The sequence below is a fragment of the Falco cherrug genome, chromosome 14, assembly GCF_023634085.1.
Source record: "Falco cherrug isolate bFalChe1 chromosome 14, bFalChe1.pri, whole genome shotgun sequence".
NCBI lineage: Eukaryota > Metazoa > Chordata > Aves > Falconiformes > Falconidae > Falco > Falco cherrug.
The window spans coordinates 541,330-560,539 of NC_073710.1; the positions used below are offsets into that span (position 1 = coordinate 541,330).

General features: G+C 46.5%; 1 protein-coding gene across 4 annotated transcripts in view; it reads right to left on the bottom strand.

The window, feature by feature from the left end:
• PLEKHG4 (pleckstrin homology and RhoGEF domain containing G4) overlaps positions 1-19,210 on the bottom strand; it is an 89,579-nt gene that overhangs the window by 37,885 nt on the left and 32,484 nt on the right. For all 4 annotated transcript variants that reach the window (XR_008735141.1, XM_055726889.1, XM_055726888.1 and 1 more), the window contains exons 5-10: positions 18,447-18,570; positions 17,207-17,300; positions 12,118-12,204; positions 10,224-10,340; positions 7,394-7,492; positions 6,041-6,189 (exon numbers count right to left, since the gene is read on the bottom strand). Coding sequence is in view for 3 of the 4 variants with exons in the window: in XM_055726889.1 (XP_055582864.1) it covers positions 6,041-6,189; positions 7,394-7,492; positions 10,224-10,340; positions 12,118-12,204; positions 17,207-17,300; positions 18,447-18,570 (670 nt within the window). In the remaining variant the exon portion in view is untranslated. The remainder of the gene's footprint in view (positions 1-6,040; positions 6,190-7,393; positions 7,493-10,223; positions 10,341-12,117; positions 12,205-17,206; positions 17,301-18,446; positions 18,571-19,210) is intronic.

Below are 19,210 nucleotides of genomic sequence, written 5' to 3' on the forward strand. Positions count from 1 at the left end.
GGTTTGTTAAATGCAAGCATAAGTGCTTTTTACCAGGCTAAAACCACCACACAAACAGAGGGAACAGGTTAGACTGTAATGAAAATGAATACCAAGCAGCACGGTATGTGTTTGGATAGAAATGTTGCCGTGCGCTCCTCCCTCCACCTAACACAGGCAAGTAAGGCTATGGAAGGGTGCTGCCACCCGTGCACTAAGGGCCAAAGGTTTTAGTGTCTGTCACCTTCTTCTGTGTTGCCAGCAGCAGCGCGCAGGCATCTCATGGCAGAACACATGTCTTTGAGGCCAGGATCTAAGTATGTTTTTTCCTCTCACTTCAAGGTATACTGAGAGCTTGTCCTACCCAAGAGGTGAAGGTTTTAGGATTAGGTCCCCAGGGGAAAACTGCATGGGACACCTACCAATGAAAGGTGCCTCTTGAGGACCATGTCAGGAACGTGCACTATGGCAAGTGGCAGCATGAGAGGTTCCTCAAGCTCCCAGGGAGGCAGGAAGATGAGCAAACCCTGGATCAGCAAACCAGGAAAGTGAGAACTACACAAGCACGGAATTATTTTGAAAACGTATAAACACATAGAGCAGCAACCATCAAACTGGCCACAGCACAGACAGAAACAAACACACCTCTAAAGCAGAAAGGGGGTGGCAGATGGCAGTAACACCTCCAGGAAGGATTTCCCGATGTAGGTTGCCTGGCTGTGACCACCAGTGTATGGCAGAGGCTGTCAGTTTGCAGGGGCACACCTTTCACCTTCCAAACCAAGAATGCCAGCCATCCCAGTCTCCACAGACTGGGACTTACACACCAGACAGCTGTCTCCCCTCTACCCTCACCCCCAACTTGTCTCACATTTTGGATGATCAGCTTAGTCTCTCTGCTTCTACCCCAGATAGACAGAGCCTCAGACAGTGCTTGTGCAGTCCTCCAGGCAGGCCCTCCTGGAGCCCCTGAGAGTCTGTACATTATCTGAGTTTACTTCTGCCAAAAGGAGCTCTAAACCGCTTTGCAGAGTGGCACGTGCCTGCCTTGGAGCATCCCAGGAGTTGCTACTGATAGGAGTCTTCCTAAAGACCCACAAACATGAGCTCCTACAGCACCACACAGCTATAACTCACTGCATCATTAACTGACCACAGCTTCAAGCAGACCTAGTGCCTCAGCATTGTGTGTGGAAGCCAGGGACAAGCACTGTGGAGGCTGTCAGCCATATGATCGCCGTCTTTGTTGCTGTCATTGAGTCAGGCCCAGCATCAGGAGCCTGGCAGCTGTTGCTCCCGAAGTCTGCTCTGCACTGCCCATTGCCCCTGCTCAACTCAGGTCCCCACCCTGAGCTTCCAACCAGATCACCAAGCCATACTAAAAATAACCAGCTCACAAAACTAGCTCTTGGCTCTAGCCACTCCACCCTCAAAGTACAGAGACTAACTATACTGCCTTCTTCAAACAAAAGGAGAATTCACTCCTCCATCTATTTATAAGCTGCTTATTCACAGCTTGCAAGCACAAATTCTTTTCAGATGAGGAGCTTGGGGGAAGAGATTGGTTTTTTTCTGGTTCCATGTTGCACAGAGCTCAGCACCCAACCTGGTCATTCCTTCACCATTTGAGGTTTTTCTCTTTCCTTCAGCTCTCACATCCAGCCTTGTGGCTATCTTGCCCACCAACATGCAGAGCATGATGCAATCCCGCTCCTGTGCCATACTGAGAATGCAGGTTTACTTGCAGACCCGGACATGTGCCAGGTATATTCTGGTTCAACTAGTATAAAGCATCTTTATATTAATATAAAATGTTTATATCGTACTTTACTCCACTTCTGACTCATAGCATATCTACAGGACAAAAGGCACCACTGGACATTTTGTCTAGGCAAGCATTCCCACCTCCTGACTATGCTGGAAGAGCAATAATAATGAGAACAACAGTGGAAAATATCTGGCTAAAAACCAGGTTAAAAGTCTCCCTGCCTTACTGCCCAGCCTCACACAACTGCTTCACTTTAGTAATAGCTCTCACTGCTGCTGCCTTGCTTCTGGCAGTTTCTCTGACACTTCCATCATAAGCCTGGAGAAACCTTTGAAATCTACCACAAAATAAGCAATGCATTAGTCCACCTTCCATGACTGGCCTAGTGAATTGCCTGTGAGCCACACGTTGGTTGATCAATACACTAGATACACAGAAGCCAAAGACACACCTGCTAGCCAACTCTATGTAACGTTAAAAACCCATGTTTATTAAAAATTTCCTTTCCAAAACTGCAAAACTAAGTAGTAACAGCATCAAAGCAATGGATGTCTCTGTGGCATTTGTCCACACTTACCAACAGGAACTGCAGCTAGCCTACCAGCTCTGCATTTCAATCCCCAGAAAGACTGGGACAGCAAAACCTGGAATCCTCCAGCTAACAGACCTGGAGATGCGCTTAGCCTTCAAAGCAGCAGATGGTGTGAAGGCAAATATAAAGCCAGCCAGTTCCACCAACAATGAATAAGTGGCAATGCCGCCTTCAGCAGTCCACCTGCCCCTTTGGGTGGCCAGCCTGCGCCAAAGCTGTCATTACAGCACTTACAGAGGCGCCACAAAGATACTGGCTCATCAGTACCACACCCACTCCGACTCTAGTCCAAAATCAGCCTGGTCCTCCTGGAGATGGGAGTGCGTTGTGGGACCAGCTGAGCACACCGCATCCCCTTAGCCAGCAACCTGTGATGGGTTGCCTGCAGGATGCGCATTCTGGCAAGACGGCTCCTCCTTTCTCAGCCAGGAAAAAGCTGAGATCCAGAATGACTGCTTGGGAAGTCCCTCTTTCCCTTTGTGGCTCAGCAGCTGGATGGGCAAGGCTCTCACACCAGTACTTGGTGGAGAAAGGAGTATGGAGACTGTCAGCTCACTCACTGGGAACAGAGGGTGAGTAGTGTTACCAGTCAAAGTCACTGCTGTGGTGCCACAGCACCCCTCAGGATGTGACCATCCAGAAAGGACTCCTGGAGGCTCTTAAAAGATCTGTCAGAGAAACAAACAGATACACCACAACGCCTCTCCTGCATGACCACATCTCTGATGGGATGAGTTCAATTTCTGCAGGAAAGGAGTGGCGTCACTGGTTTAGCAAAAACCCTCGCAAAGCTCGGGCCAGACCTAAGCAGCAATGAGATCCCACTGCCCTGTGTCATCAAACACTCCGAAGGGCATCTCAGCTCTCCAGAAGGGCAGAGCATGGAAACATGCCAAAATCAAGCCCAAGGGAAGAGTTTCATTACTGAAGAAAGACTAAAGCCAGCCTTGTTTGCTGCATGCTCCTGAGAGGTATTTGGCAGATAACATCTGACTGCATACAGCACAAGGCTGCTTCCTTGCCTGTTTTAGCCTAATGTCTGTAACCGGCAGTCAGGCGTTTTCAGACGGGTTTGTCCATCTCTGTTCTTACCACCTCCTGGTATTCTTTATGCCACATGAAGCCACAAACTAGTAAGAAAGTCAGCTGTGAGAGCTGGCAAAACATATCCCCTGCAAAAAAAAGCAAGTCAATCTCTTGCTTGTTTAATCCCAAGGTGACAGTGCAGCTGGGTTTGTCTTTATGTGTCTTTAAAAAAATCATGTTTTTCACCTTTAGTTCTGCACTTCTGGTTGGCATATTTTAATTAAGTGGAGCTAAGAGTCCAGCAAAATGCTCTTAAAGTCGTGTCCGTCCGTCCGTCCCCCCCAATTTATGTGCAATTCTTGCACATTTTGACAGTCACTTGTTCACAGCTGGCCTCAGCTTCTGCCTACAAAGTCTTGGCAGTCATGACTCTGCTTGATCAGGCTTTTGCACCACAACAAAAAACCATTAAAATAATGGGACATGTGATTAACACAGAGCTAAAAGGTGGCTCAGAAAGGTAAAGTAATTTGACTCACTCTAGTAAATAATTTGAGATTTCAAGTATTGGGGGGTGGGTGTGGAATTACAGGCTTAAGCATTGATTAAGATTTTACAATTCAAAGTTCAGAAAAGCAGTACAACAGGCCCTGATGAGTGCACAGACACAACCAGTCCTGTTCCATTTTCACATATCAGCAGTCAGAAATCTAATATTGGACCCACACACATCAGTAGCCACTCCACGCTAGCTTAGTAGGCTGACTACAATATTTTGTTCCTGCCCTGCTTTGACTTCATCTGTTCAAAGAAGCCTTTGAAAATCATAAGCATAGAAGCCTTTACAGAGTTAGCAGAGCTCAGAACCTTTAATATCTGCATGCCAGTTTGAAGAGAAGGAACAAGTGCAGAATCATGGAGACTCCAAAACCAACAGTGCCTTATACAGAGTTCTATGGCCAAGTGATGAGTTTTCCCCATTTAAAAGGATCCTGGAAAAAAGAAAAGTGGACTTCTTTAGTCCTCTGCTCTGAGTTACACGACAAGCAGGCATTTCCTCAGTTAAAACACCGCATGGATTTTAGTTTCTGCAACTACTCCACAGGCTAGCAGAGGACTGACTTTCTCCCACTACATTCGTTTACGCTTCTCAGGCTGGAGAGCACCACATACATTTGACCCACAGCATACACTCTCCATTCATACTGGCAGGCAACACGTATAACCCAAATTAAATGGAGAACATGCTACACTGCCTCCGCAAGCACTCAAACACTGTGCAATCAAATGTGTATCCCCCACCCTTGCCCTTCCTAAGGCAACCAAAGCAGAAAATTACCCTTAGGGGTTCTGCCAGATCAGGTTTCAAAGTTGATCATTTCCCTGCACAAGAACACAGGCTTAGCTTAAAACCAAAATAAAACATAAAAAGCATGCATGTTCTCCCCATGCTCCTAGGACTCTGAAGTTGCTATGTGTTGCTTAAAATAACATAAATAAAAAAACAACAGCCTACATAATGTGTGTTTCTCAAATCATGTCAGAATAGAAAGGCTATATACTGTACTAATTCTATGCAAAACTGCATAAAGCGTACTTCACCAGTTCAGCAACAGAATTGCGTCTGTCCGGCCCGCCACAGCTGCTGACAGCAGTCACAGCAAGCAGGGAGAGGAAACACACAGCCTGTCCCCACGCTCCCCTCACTCGGCACTGAAATGCCGACCCCTGTCTCCCACTGACAGGTAGCAACTTGCACTGTCATTCACTTGCTGCATTTTCAAAGAGAAGTGCTGTTTTCTTAGTGTTTGGGTGGATACTCTATAAGCTATTTTGTTATCTTCTCTCCATTCCCTCCCGTTAAAACCTCCCAGCTTGCAATGGCAACAGACAGTTTAACCAGAGCAAGGCTGCAGACACCCGGAGCCATTCCATGCCACCCTGCTGTCCTCTACGCCCTCATCTGCACCCACATGCCAGCATTTCTCTTGCAGTTGGCCTGGAAGCTCCTGGGTGCACGGGCTGTCTTTCTAACTTGCTGTTTGCACAGCACATGGCACAGAGGCCTTCACGCGCTGATAGGCTTGAGGTGCTTTAACAGCACAAACAGGAGTTGTGCAATGCTCTGTGGATTTCAAACAGCTGGTCTCTCTTAGTCCCCACTTCTCATACCAACTCTGCACATGGGCAGCGGGTATTTGTTTGCGCAAACCACACCAATGTTCGAGGAGATCAGAGCTTGCTTCAGTCAGAAAGCATTCCTCGCAGTTAAGGTCCTTGGAAATCCCCTTGCATAGGGCGTGCCTTGGTAAATCACACAGCGATAATGCCTGGACCTAAACATTCATCACTAGCATCATCAATCAAGGCTTGTGTTTTAGAGGCATGCAAAAATATTCACCCCTCTCTCCGCTACAGAAGGTTAGTTCGATTTGGCTTGGAAAAATAACTTTAAACATCTAAGTGAATCCACCCAGACAAGTTTTTGCACTGGGGAAAAAGCAGTCAGGGTAAGAGTAAAATTCCCTTATGCTTTTCACCTTTGCTGTTTCCAACAAAAGCACATACTACACAAAGCTGCTCTCTTGCCTACACCAACAATGGGTCATCTGACAGAGACTCCCACTGCCTGCTTTTTGCTCATCTCCACCTCTTCTCTCACTCTTGGGGCTCACCTGTAGTCATGGGTGAGGGTGACACAAGACTCCTCTTTCCTTAGTCTGGCCAGCAGTGCTCCACCCTCCAGCTGCAGCCTGACCAGCCGCGCGTCTTCAAGAACATTCTTCATCAACTGTCTGTAATTCCTCAGCAGCACAGCTGCCTCCTGGAGGGATTGCAAGAGTGAGAAGAGCAGTTACTGCAACCTACAGGCAACGAAGGAACAGGCAAAGACCAGCACCCAACTCAAAACATACACAAACCACATCTCACCTTGGCCTACCCTAGGAAAGAGGGAGGTTGGTTCCCACAGCCGTTTCTCTCAAGCCTGCCAAGTCCTAAGTGATAAACAGAGCTCCTTGTGCTCTCAGTACTTCCCCCACCAGGCTAAAATCGAAACTCAGTTCCTATCATTGTCCACACTCCATGTCCTGGCCACACCAAGAAGCAGCTTTCCAGCCCTGTTTGCCCCTCACAGCACGCTCCTGCTGGTCTGAGAGCCTGGGCCCACACGGCTCCGGTCTGTGGGACAAGACGCACATGAAGGCTTTGTGGACACACATGTATGTGCAGGAAGGGCCTGAGAGGCCACTGTGATCTGCTGCTGCTGCTTTACTGTTGGGACCCCCAGTGCAGAGCTGGCAGCAATTTCTTACTGTATCAGGGGTACAGCAGCTGCTTAAGGGTAGGGGAATATAACCTTTGCGCAACACAGGCTTGGCCTTTGTGCCCTTCTCTTCTTTCCCACTCTGTTCTGGAGGCAATGAAGGTGGAACCACAGCACAGCCTTGGCCTTTATGCCCTTCTCTTCTTTCCCACTCTGTTCTGGAGGCAACGAAGGTGGAACCACAGCACAGCCTTGGCCTTTATGCCCTTCTCTTCTTTCCCACTCTGTTCTGGAGGCAACGAAGGTGGAACCACAGCACAGCCTTGGCCTGGTGAACACTATGTTGTCACCTAACTTAATTCCAGGCCATTCAAACAAACATGGTGTGGCACAGCCTGAGGCAGCTGCTCAGCACTAGACAACCCAAAGCTAGGACGAGCTACAGCTGTGGAGCTGCTAGGAATGCGCTCCAATGCTGGAGCAAGCACCCATCAGCAGCAAGCACAGCTGAAGAGGAGGTCTCCTGGGTGATGGTGAGGGATCAGAGAACCTGCTTCTATATCCCATGGAGCCTCCATCACTGTGTTTGGATTAGTCTCTACTAGTCCAGCTGTTCTGACAGCTCCACAGTGACACACAGCACTCTGAATACTTTGCTACTATAGCTTGCAAACTCAAAGCTCCATCTTTTCTGCAGCCACCCAGCCTCCTGCACTCTTCTGTCGCAGATCCACCTCTGATACGGGGTGAGGGACAAGCTTACCTCAGCTCTTTCTGGTAATTTTCCAGATTCCACTTTATGAATAGCTCCCTGGAGGAAGGCACAAGCACCTTGGCATCCTTGTAGCAAATGTTCCAGTTTCTACAAGAAGAAAGGACCAAAGTGGAGATTACTGCCTCACAGTTGTCAGGAAAGCTGTCTTTTCAGCTTGCAGCAGGTTAAAAGTGCAGAAATCAAGACAGGATCAAACACATTAACCCAAGGGCTCAATTGTACCATTCGGTGAGGCTGTATCAGCAAGGAGAGGCCCAGCAGAGGATTCAGATACATCACACTATACCAAGGCCTCTACGCAGACCCTATAAACTTGCATACTCACGGCTTGTACAGGTCAGACTTTACAGAAAAGAAAAGCAGTTCATTTATGTCCCCACATTCTTCTCACATTTCAGTTAACTTCCCACTAAGATTAATCACTCCGCGTGAATTTTGGAGGAACAAAATACAGAACAAGTACTTGGCATTTCTCTACTTTAAATCATTTCTCTTCATGTTAGAAGTAGTTTACATTGAAGATTAGGAAACTGGAAAGCTTCCACAATCAAGCACTTTACTGACAAATCTGAAATCCCTCCTTTCTTCAGGGGGCTGGCAGGGTGGGGGGAAACATGACAAAAAAAACCCACATGAAGAGTCAGTGATATTAAGCCTAAATACTGTCAGATGCCACCTTCTAGCCACTGAAATCAGAGAAGGGAGAAACAGCTATTCCAAAACAACCATGCTCAAAACAAAACAAAAAAGCAGCTGTTTGAATCTACTGAATTGAACTCCGTCCTCCCTGGAGTGCTGGAACAGCCCCAGCAGCGCCAGATTAGCAGGCAGGATGCAGGTGAGATCACTGAGACAGGAAATAAATGCTCTTTACCACACAGCTGCAGATCTAAAGGGGTTGAGCATGCGGGTCATTATCACACATAGTACGTTGTATAAATAGGCAACCCCTACAGATTAATTCCTACAGTAACCCCCTTTTGTAACATTTTGGATGTCAAGATGCAAGACAAATAAGAAGTAGCCTGATCTCATGCTTCTCCCTTCAAGAATTACCCTTCTGCACAGACTGAGCATCTCAGCTCTGTCCACAAAACTAATCCGTAACTTCTTGCAAAGCTGCTCTGCTTCCTCACTGCCAAACAAACCTCAGATTCTCTAATTCAGTCCTAAGCACCAAGATTAGGCTCCTGTTCCTCTACTGCACCAGGATGAGTTCATACCAGTACTTTTAGAAACAAGTTCTAAAAATGGGTTCTAAAGGTGGAAAAGATAAATTAACATTTGGCACATGCTAAGCCTAACCGCTGAAGCTTGCCACCGGCAACACAGTGATATTATTGATATCTTAACCTGCTTCCAATGCTGCAGTGTGCCACGCAGCACTCTGGGCAGTGAGGTCAGAGCCAAAGGACCACTGAAACTTTTGGAAGCAGAGGTGATGGTTCTGTCATCCACCAGAGTAAGCAAGTCAAACTCAAAGTGAAGACAGCCAATCTGTGTGCAGATTTACAGAGATTTAATCCTGTCTAGCCTCAGTGTGTGAAGCATCTCTCAGTAGAGCTTTTAAAGATTCAACAGGCATATGATCCACAGAACTTATGCTCCCTCTACATCGTGAGTGTGCACAGAGCTGGGTATTGGTGCCAGAGATGCTACTTTTGCAGCCTTCTGGCAGTCTGCATATACACTGCTGCGTGGCCAGCAACACCTGAGTCCTGCCTGAGATCAGCTGCACCAGCAGCTGCAGAATTCCTTATTGATCCCTACAGCGCCCTTTCCAGGGCTGCCTTCCTTATAAACCGTGTCTGGGTGCTGCAGTTTCAACCTTTCTATCTCTGAGGTTTAACCTGGGTCAGCTCGACCATTTTCACAAAGCGGTCAGCCTCCCTGCACCTTGGGCTGTTTCTGATCCACACCTGGGTACGGGTCACTGTAGATCTCTCGATCCACCACTCTTCTGAAGAAAAGTACAAAAGTCAAGCAGCACCACAAGGCGTACTCAAAGCAGCCAAACAGCGAGAAGGAACATATTGCTGGTACTGCCTCCTACTGTTACCTTCTCCTAAAACTCACCGAATGGAATCTGCATGGGGAAGCTTTTGTTTCCTCACCTCACCGCTTGCAGAGGAATACAGTGCTCCTCCAAATGCTGAACCCTCTCTGACTTTTTGTTTAGATGCTTTCTAAAGAATTCTTGATGACAGCTTCGGTAAATAAGTCAATTACATCTAAAGGAGGAAAAAGATCCTCAAAGTATCTGAACTGATTATCAGGAACTTCCAAATTTCACTCCTTCGTGCAAGGACTGCAGTTTTTACTAGAGAGCTCTTAGCTTGGTCTGGTGAACCTGCTCCAAACCCAATAAGATCTAACTATTTTTATTATGCTCAAGTTATTAATTGTTAGCTCAATGGCAACATGATACTAACATCTTCTCCTAAAATTAGTTTTTAAGTGTCTGCCCTTATGCCTCCAAGTATAACTGGAGAAAAGTGCCACTGTATACCACAACAAAACAGAGTTCAGATCTGACTGTATTTTTAAGGGAAGGAAGAATTGATGCACTTCAAGCAGATGAGTTAAAACCTAAAATTTTAGTTCTTGCAGTCAGGCCAATAGGCCACAGTGTGCATACATTTCATGAAGACGTTATTAGTATTTTTTTGATAAATGAATAATATGCATACATAAGCATTACAGGAACCATTGTCTTAATGCTTGTAGGTTCAGCTGTTGACAGGCCCCTCTTGCTTCAGCTCCATTACCATGCCATTTCTGCTCTCAGATACCAAAAGATACAAGACATCCTACTCACCATGCGGAAGCTTAACCAGTCCCGGTGGCAATAAGGGAAAGTTCCATCCAGTTCTAGAGGCAGCTGTGAGCTGTCTATGTGCTTATGGAGGGCTTTCATGGAGGTGAGCAGTTCAAACTGCATGGGAATAGAAGAAATAAAAGCACATTTGCACTGGATTGTGAGTACTGGAGAAGGAGGGGAAGGTTAATGAAAGACAGCATCCTTTTTTTCTTTATCTATCTTGTACAGAAACAAAGCACACAGTGTATAGCTGCAATATCACTACCATATGAAGGGGGGGGCGGGGGGAAATCAATTCAATCTTAGAGCAGGTTGCTGTACAGCTTAGTGGGCGAACCCTGAGGGAATGCAGGCCACAACATGCTGTCACCAAGCCGAACATCTGTGATGGAAGTCTGGCAGCAGACAGCCTTCTCCAGAGCCAGTACCTCCTAGTATAAGCAGAGCTCCCACCTTGTGCTGCAATTTGCATTTGTTTGCAAAGTCTGAGAGCTTAAATCCAGCCCCCAGCTTCCCCATCTCACTTCCTGGAAAAAGTGTTCGACAGAGCAGCCTCTGCCCTACCCTCAGCTCTCCACTCATCAAAGCAGCTACTTGCTCCAAGCATTTCCTGGATCTTGTCACAGATAACTTGATTTCTGCGGGTCTGTAGGACCTCAAAGCATTTTTATACTCACAAGAGAAACAGACAAGTGCTCCTGCAGGTACATGGAAGCCAGTCCAAACACAGAAACTCAGGTGCAGACATCTAACCACGTGCCACCCCTCCTCAAGTGAAGGTTCCACCTCCTTACAAAATAGTGATGATGCTTCCAATTCCTCCTGCATGCCCGTGTCTTTATTAGCCTTTGCTCTGTTCCCTCCCACACACTTTGTGTTTATTTAATGTCTCCTGTATTTCTCCCTGCATGCACACACCTGCAGCTCCCATTCCAACTTCAAACTCTTCCACACGGGGGCAATGAGGAAATGGACTAATAGCATTTGTTATTCTTTAGCCTTTTGGGGTGGCACACCACACCCACGGCAAACCTGATGCTATTCACAGTGTCCTCATCCACAGGAGCCAGAAGGGAGGTCCTGGCCTACTCTGAAGTCTACAGGGTGTCAGCAGGCACAGAATTTCAGTCTTGTGGCTTGTAACAGTCTTAGAGCAAAAGGGAGATGACTAAGATGCAGTCTGATGTTCTACTCACTCAGCACAGAGTGGCTGGGAACCGACATTTCTTATCCAGCTATGGAATACCAAGGCAGATTTACTTCTAGTGGGAGTGTTCAGTGATGTTGTTATGATTTCCCTTCCTCCATTAGCACCTCCTGTTAGTCTTCCCAGACATTTCAGCTGCAAAGGGAACCTCACACACATACCCATCTCCTCCTCCTCTTGCAGAAGTTTCTCAGCCACTGACAGCAGCAGCTACGAGGACAGGAAACACGCAAAATCCCAGAAAGCAACAAGTACCTTCAAAGGATGGAGTTCAGGGTTTAGCCTAATGCAATCTCTTCCTGCCCAAGGATTTCCCGCCTTGTTAACAGGAGAACATGAAAAGCATGTCTGTTAACCCAGGGCTCCTCCATATAGCTATCCATGTTACCAACAAACCCACTGTGTCTTGAGGGCCCCAGCAGACTGACATAATTATGGTGCAAATGTCACTGATGGACTCGGCAATAAACAGAGCACGACAGAGATCTCTTCAGCCCACATAAACTTTACAACCCTATAAATACCACACCCATAAGAGACCACAACCATAAAATACAGAGAACAACTACAGAGATTTCATTTGAGAATAAACATACATCAGCGGACAGAGAACTTGCTGTTTGCAAAGTTGAAAAAGGGATATTAAGAGCTCCCCAGAAACTCCTGGATGAATGGTTCCATTACCTGTCCTGCTGGTGGCTTCTCCATCCGAAAAGTCAGATCTCTTTCAACCAGAAGCAGTACTCCATGAATACAATGAGGATCTATGTCCTAGAACAGAACAGAGTGCAAATCCGTTACTGGTCTGTCTGGGATGCCAAGGAGAATGTACCATACCAGGTTTGTACATGAGATTCCAATTTATCCTTCAAAACTATTTACGAAGCCTGAAAGTCAGTCACCAGGTATAGGGACAGCCATTCTACTGAGCACCAAGACTATGTCCTTAAGGTGGTTTGCTTCACGTCAATTAGTCCTGCAGTATTTCAGGAAGCAATGACAGAGGTCAGTTGTTGGCTGTACTAAAAAAGCTTTGCTTTCTACACAGGGAAGTAAGTCCGGGGGGAAAAAAAAAAAAATGTTCAATGTCCAAGGTTTTTCTTCATAACTTTCCTGGTCACTTCTCCTAACTGAAAGGAAGTTGGTTTTTTTTCCCCCCACAGTGCCAAAAATGTCATCTTGTCTTTACTTACTGCCAACTCACAATCAAGGCCTTGCATCCTGTTGCTACTGTTAAAGCGACAGAAATTCCAAATACAAGGGATGTCTGGCAGCTCTAGTTCAAACTCTGTGATCCAGGAGCAGCTCTCCGATTATAGAAGCATTCTACAGGGAAGTGAGAAACAGGCACAGAGAGCGACAGCAGGAAGAGGGAGATGTAGCAGAAAGATCCAGACCATGGAGACAAGGCCCACTACATACATGATGCCTGAACTGGGAGAGCAAGGAGAATAACCGTTTAAGCTGTCATGCCTCATGGTTAAGTAAGAGCCATCCCATCTAGATGTCTTCTAGATGGTCTTTGTCTCTGCAAAGATATCTGAAACTGTCAAGGAACAAATCCTTTCTGGTATTGCTTGAGCTGCAAGGAACCAGCCACACAGCAGCCCACCACAGCAACAGAAACCTGTTTAAATAAATGGCTCCAGTAGTGCTTAGGGTTAAATATCCAACAGGAGCAGCAGAGCCAGAGTAGAGAGGTAAGTGGACGAGCTGAGACTGAGTCACCTAACTCAACACTGGGCCCAGTACAGAAATTAAGAAACAATGCCAACACAAGGAGACCCAGTTCTGTGAGTGAAATCAGTGGCAGTGATTCCAAAGCAGAGGGAAAAAGACCTTTCTCTCATCTAGTCTTAAACCAGGGTCCTTTTGAACAGGCAGGAAAAAATGCAACTGAAACACCTTCCAAAACCATGAGAGGTTTCTAAGTCTTCTCAAATCCCTTTCTCCAAAGCAAATAATTGACACTTTCACTGCTATTTGAACACCGATCAAAAGGCCAAAAAGAATTTATTGCATAATTAGGCTGTATTAAGTAAATACTGAACATCATCGGAAGAGAGGATGGGGAGGTGTTAGAGCTGTATCAGCAGCTCTGAATTTCTCTGCTAGAAGGTACTGAAGGATGGAGACCAGCCACAGTTTCAAGACAGATCATGGTACTAAATAAATTTATTCTTTCACAATCCCTCTTCTACTCCAGCAGTTATGAGCTGTGCAATCAGAGTAAGGGATAAAGGTAGTGATGGTGTAACACAAGATTACAACAGCCAAAACACTCGCTTGTTTGCTACTCCTGAAAATAAAAACTGAAAAACCGTTCACAAATAAACCTGTCAGGGGAGGAGTTCTGGGTTTTCCAATCCAAGAAGTAATATTTCTAAAGAAATAACGTTTTTTTCCAGCTTTTTTTTTTCCCCTTTAATCAGCTGAAGAGAAGTCGGTCTCATCCAGTACTGAGGACAGAACCCAAACTGACTGAAACAGGAGTGCCTCGGGAGACAGGCAGAGCTGGAAGCAGCAGGATGCTACCCCCAGGAAGCTTTCCTGCAGCTTTCTGCACAATCTCTTACCACCTTTGCTAACAAAACCAGCTGCCTGGAAACACAGAAACAAACTCCCCACACACACCTCCAAAACAGGCACAGTGTGGACAGCATAGAATAGTGGGGCATCAACAGGAGCTCAGAAAGCAGCAGGGTAAAACCCCCATCCTTTTATTATTAATCTTTAAAAACAGAATTAGGTACTTTCTTCCATCTTTCTCAGACTGAAGTTCCAAACAGTATTCTGGCTTCCTGACCCAAATGGAGGCCCACGGCCAGACTTAACAACACTGGCACAGTTTGAAGCGCAGGTTGCCAGGAATGCAGATGGGAGAGTCCCCAAATACCGTGTTCAATCCTAAAGTGACCACTTGTAATGGAGTAGTAGGAAGTTCCTGGTCTTTAACATCAGACCAAGGTCCTCTGTTCTGCAGATAACACAGCACGCAAATACACCTCTAGAGCAGAAAGGTTTGCACAGAACTTTTCTGCTTTCAGCCGCTACTGTATTTCTTTGTCTTCATAAGAGACTCTTCCCTTCCCAATCCAACACACAGATGCAGCAATTACAGGATTAAGCTTTCACGCCGATATGCAACATTCGAAAGAATCTCACTTTATAAAGACTCAGGCACAGGGAAATACCACAGATACCTGTTCACTGAAAGCCACTGTACATATTCCACTGTCCACTGCCTGCTCACTGACCGAGGGATTGGCCCAGCGCTACTGAGCAGCAAAGTTCCTCTGAACAGGCCCCCCAGCACAGAGCTTACTGGTGACAACCTGTGACCAAACATCACAGCAGCATTTACCTCCGCAAAAACCCTTGCTCCAAAGCATCATTATGCAGCTTCCCACAGGAACAAGCGTGATCTATTCTTGCAGCACGTACGCACTGTGCATTTCCCTCCACCTCCATACAGAGCTGCCAGAATTCCTCCTGCTTCTTCCTGAGCTAACTCTGCTGCAGCGCTTTATTCTGCCCCTGCTCCCAGCGCTGCCTGGGACAAAACGACTTCCCAGCCACTCATATTCTGAAAAGGAAGAGGGAAGAAAGTCTTGCAGAACACAACTGCCCCCACCCTGAAAGGCAGAGAGGATGAGAAGCTTTCACCAGTTTACTACATGGATCTACGCAGAGCAACTGTCAGTGTCCCAGTGCTGTAGGGAAAACTAACTGCAAGCACCAAAAGTTGGCTATTAGCACTTAATTCCATTCATGCTTTCATTCTGGAAAGATGGAGAAGTGAAAGTAATATTTCTTCACTGACAGATCTTGACCCAGAAACCTGTGGACTCAGCCTCCCCTCCCCAGGGAGGTTCTCTAGCATTAACAGACCAGAGCGCCGCAGTGGGAAGGGACTCTGCATTAGGGCAGCTGACCTGTGCTTACCCACCGTGAAGCAGTGCTCCTTACGGCTGTCAAGAGGGAAGCAACCCTTCAAAATTGAACAAGCAACACTGGGTCTCAACATTTAACAGATTCTACCAATATTATCATAGTAGGCTTCAGAAAATCTGTGTAAATAAAAGCCTGTTGAAGTAGACAGTAGAACAGCAGAGAAATGAGTTCCAGAGACAGTCTGCCAGAGCTAAGAGACACTGGGAGATGTGTCAGGGATTTCAGAAAGGACCCCGAAGAGATGATTTGTTCTGTGACCTTACAGACTGTGCTTCTGCATCCACTGGCCAGCAAACCCTGCTGCACTCTAGAAAACTCACTGTAGTCACAGTCAGCTTTTTTTGTATTCCTCTAATCCTTGCTTCAGAGCAGATGACAGTACTGCTGTGGGATCACAGAGGTAAACGCTAAGGATCTCCAAAAGGCTCAGAGGAACCCAGGAATTATTCCTGTGCCATAACCAGATGATGAGCTAGCTGAACAGGTCTCCTTTATGGAGTCTGCAGAAGAGTCAAGGTAAGGAACAAAAAACCACAAGCAGAGTAATTAGCCTCTGTCAGTCACTGTTACCTGGAGCACACGCTCAGCTCCAGCAATCTGTTTTGCAGCACATTAATCCCTGTTAACTAACTGTTGCACCACCCTGATAACGAGGTGCTCAGAGCCAAACAGCCATCACAGCAGGATATTACAGAGGCACTGCAAAACACTTACCCCCCACCTTCATTTCAGAGGTTAGGAAACTTAAGGTTAGAATGGCTTTATTCCTGCCATGCTTGTACAAGACTGGGGACCATCTCAACATGTTGCTGATTTCCAAACCATTCCACTAAGACGACCATGCAACTCACATCAGCAACGAAATGCTCAAAAGCTTTAGCAAGCCCACTGGCGTGTGGGCACAGCATAAAAGAGAAGATTCTCGCTCGTTACCTCTGCCGAACCAAGCAGAGCACCAGATTACTCCTTCACCACGGAGAATGAGCCCACTGATAGAGCTGACAGCTCCACCCAGCCCAGGAAGCAGGAGTACAGACTGATTCAGCCCCAACTCTCAGATGTGGCACTGAAGTGCATAAACCACAGAGACACCAGCTTCATTAAAACATTGCCCTGTTCCAGTCTGCAGAGTTTGAGTCCTGAGAGACCTAAACTCTGCTTAAAAAGGAACACCTGCTTAAACAAGATTAGTCATAGCCACGACCCAGCAACTCCTTGGCTTTCTAACAGCCGGAGATAGAAGCTATTTGGGAGGGGGGGCCACACAACCTGTTTGCTTTCCAAGTGACTGATATGAAAGCCTTTGACCTGAAGCAATATAGAGTTACAGCATGTCTGATTCCAATCATTCACTGACAGCCACATCAACAGCTGCATGTGCTCTTCCACCTGGCATGACAGGCAGTGTTCTTCCCTCCATAGCAGGCAGAGGCCTCACTTCCTCCCTCTCCGTCATGGACAAAAATCCCTGCATATTTCACACAAACCCTCAGTGCAATGGACAACATCTCCAAGCCTGATAATTCATGACAGCCTTTAGACTTGGGTACAGGCTGTTCTCAGCACAGAAATGGAAGCAAATTTGGAGGGGTGGGGAGGGGTGTTCTCCCCTAACTCAGATTTGCTTCAGGTTTTTGCTTTGCCCATGGTCTGGCAAGTCCAGGTCATTCTCCTAAAACAGGGCTGGGTGCATAACTACACCTCTCAAAGCCAACTGAAATCCAAGTGGCAGGTGGAGACATAAGCAGCAGATGGAGATATAACATTCAACCAAGACAACAAGCCAACTAGTGTTCCTTTGCCCAAGCTCAGAGCTCACCTGCAATATGCTGAATGCCTTGAAGAGAGCAGGAACTGGTGAACAACGACGAGCATCCACAAGAACAGTCAGACCCAAAGCCTGACATTCTGGTCTGCAAGAACAGAGAAAAAGAGGTCACATTTGTCACCAATTAAAATCAACAAAACTATGGAAACAGAACCCGTAGTCATGACAGAGTGAAAAAAAACAGTACATTATAGCTCTGTAAGGCCAGGGAACTAACTGGCTACCTTCGCCTAACTAAAATACATACATGGAAGCCACCATCTGGATTGCTTAGTTTTTACCTTTGCTATTTCCACCTGAACTTCCCTTTCCTCCAGTTCCTAGGATACATCTCACTGATGGCAGAAGTGCTGATACCCGCTCTGGGTGATCCACACAGGAAAACCAGTCCTTTCTAATTGCATTCAGGGACAAGCTGGGCCTCAGCCACATTGCTTCACAAGAACAGCCATTCTGTATCAGACCCGAAGCCTATCTCACCCACAATCAGATTTGAAGGGAAAAGCATAAGAAACAAAGTGTGAGCAGCTGAAGCCTTCTCATGGGTTAAGCCTGTTCCCTTTAACTACGGTTTAAAGGCTTAAAAAGAAAAAAAAAAAAAAGAAAAAGAAAAAAAAAAGAAATCACCTACAGAGTTAGCTTTACCTCTTCTTAATTGTCTAAAAGTGAACCAAAGTCTCAGTAGAGCCTGAGGTGAGCTGGGAAGAGTCTGTCACAGTGAAAGAAAGTGTAGCTGCAGCCAACTCCAGCCTGCAGACTCCAAAAACAATTGTCAGCCAGGCATTAAGACAGATTTTCTGAACCCTTGGAGATCCTCCCTCCCTCTCAGTTTGGAGGCCTCGCCCTAAAATATCATGTCACAACACTGCATCATGGACCTGCTGCATGACTGCCCCATCACAACTCCCAAATCCCATTTTCTGAGCTAATGAAGGACAGCAAGAATGGCTTGGATTCACAGCAATGCATGAAAACATTCAGTACATACCTAATTATATCACACCGTGTGCACAAGGCACATACAGAACAGCCAAAGTCCTTACTGAACATAAGCCAGGTCACTCTAGCAGAAGACCCCATCTGTACAGTCTTGGAACTGTTTGCACCAGGTTTCCAGGCCAATAAAAGTCAACCTGTTCCACTCACCACCTCAGCTTCCACCACCCCCCCCAAAAGGCAAATTGGACACGGCAGCAGCTGTCCACCTTGTCAGGCCAGGAGTGTCACAAACCTTGGGATGCTATGCAAGTACAGAAGAAGGCGTACGAGCTCAGTGGTATTGCAGTGGGGGTTTAACCAGGCTGTGTTCCTTGTTGTTATTATGGCCACTGCACGTCCTGATTTATCTCTGGTACCTGTAGAAAGAGCGGGGGGGGGATGTGAAAGTCGCACAAGGAAGTCAACAGAGCCTGGTTCCAGGTGTGTATACCTCATATTGCCCTACTACCACCCCATCACCTTCCTGGAAATGATCCCCAGAACTTGACAGAGCGTATGTTGTAGATTGTAGCAGGCTATAAACATACTCCCAAGTACCCAAATGCTGTGCCAGAGTGAAGTAGCTGAGCTCTGCTTGTCTTTCTCTCACGGTAGTGTTAAATTTCAACTGTTTTCTTCTACCCAAACACCCATTCTTCATAAAATACGGCATAAGTTGGCTCATGATAAACCCAGGCTTGTGAGAAAAGCAAGAATGTCATAAACTCAAGATAAATAATCTGACCTCCACTTATGTTACAATATTCACATTGCTGACAGACGAGAATGCAGACAGGTCTGCAGAACAACATGCACTACCTAATGAGACTGGGCACACACCACAGGCTGAGCCTAGCACATAACCAGACATCTCCTGGGGATAAAGCCCTAGAGCAGAAGCCCAGAGCTCCTCCTCAGAGGCTGCAGAGCACATGGCCCAGGAGCACACTCTTGCCCATCTACAGCTCTGACAAGGGCAGAATCGGTGCCAGGTTTTATTAGTTTGAGAGCTGGCAC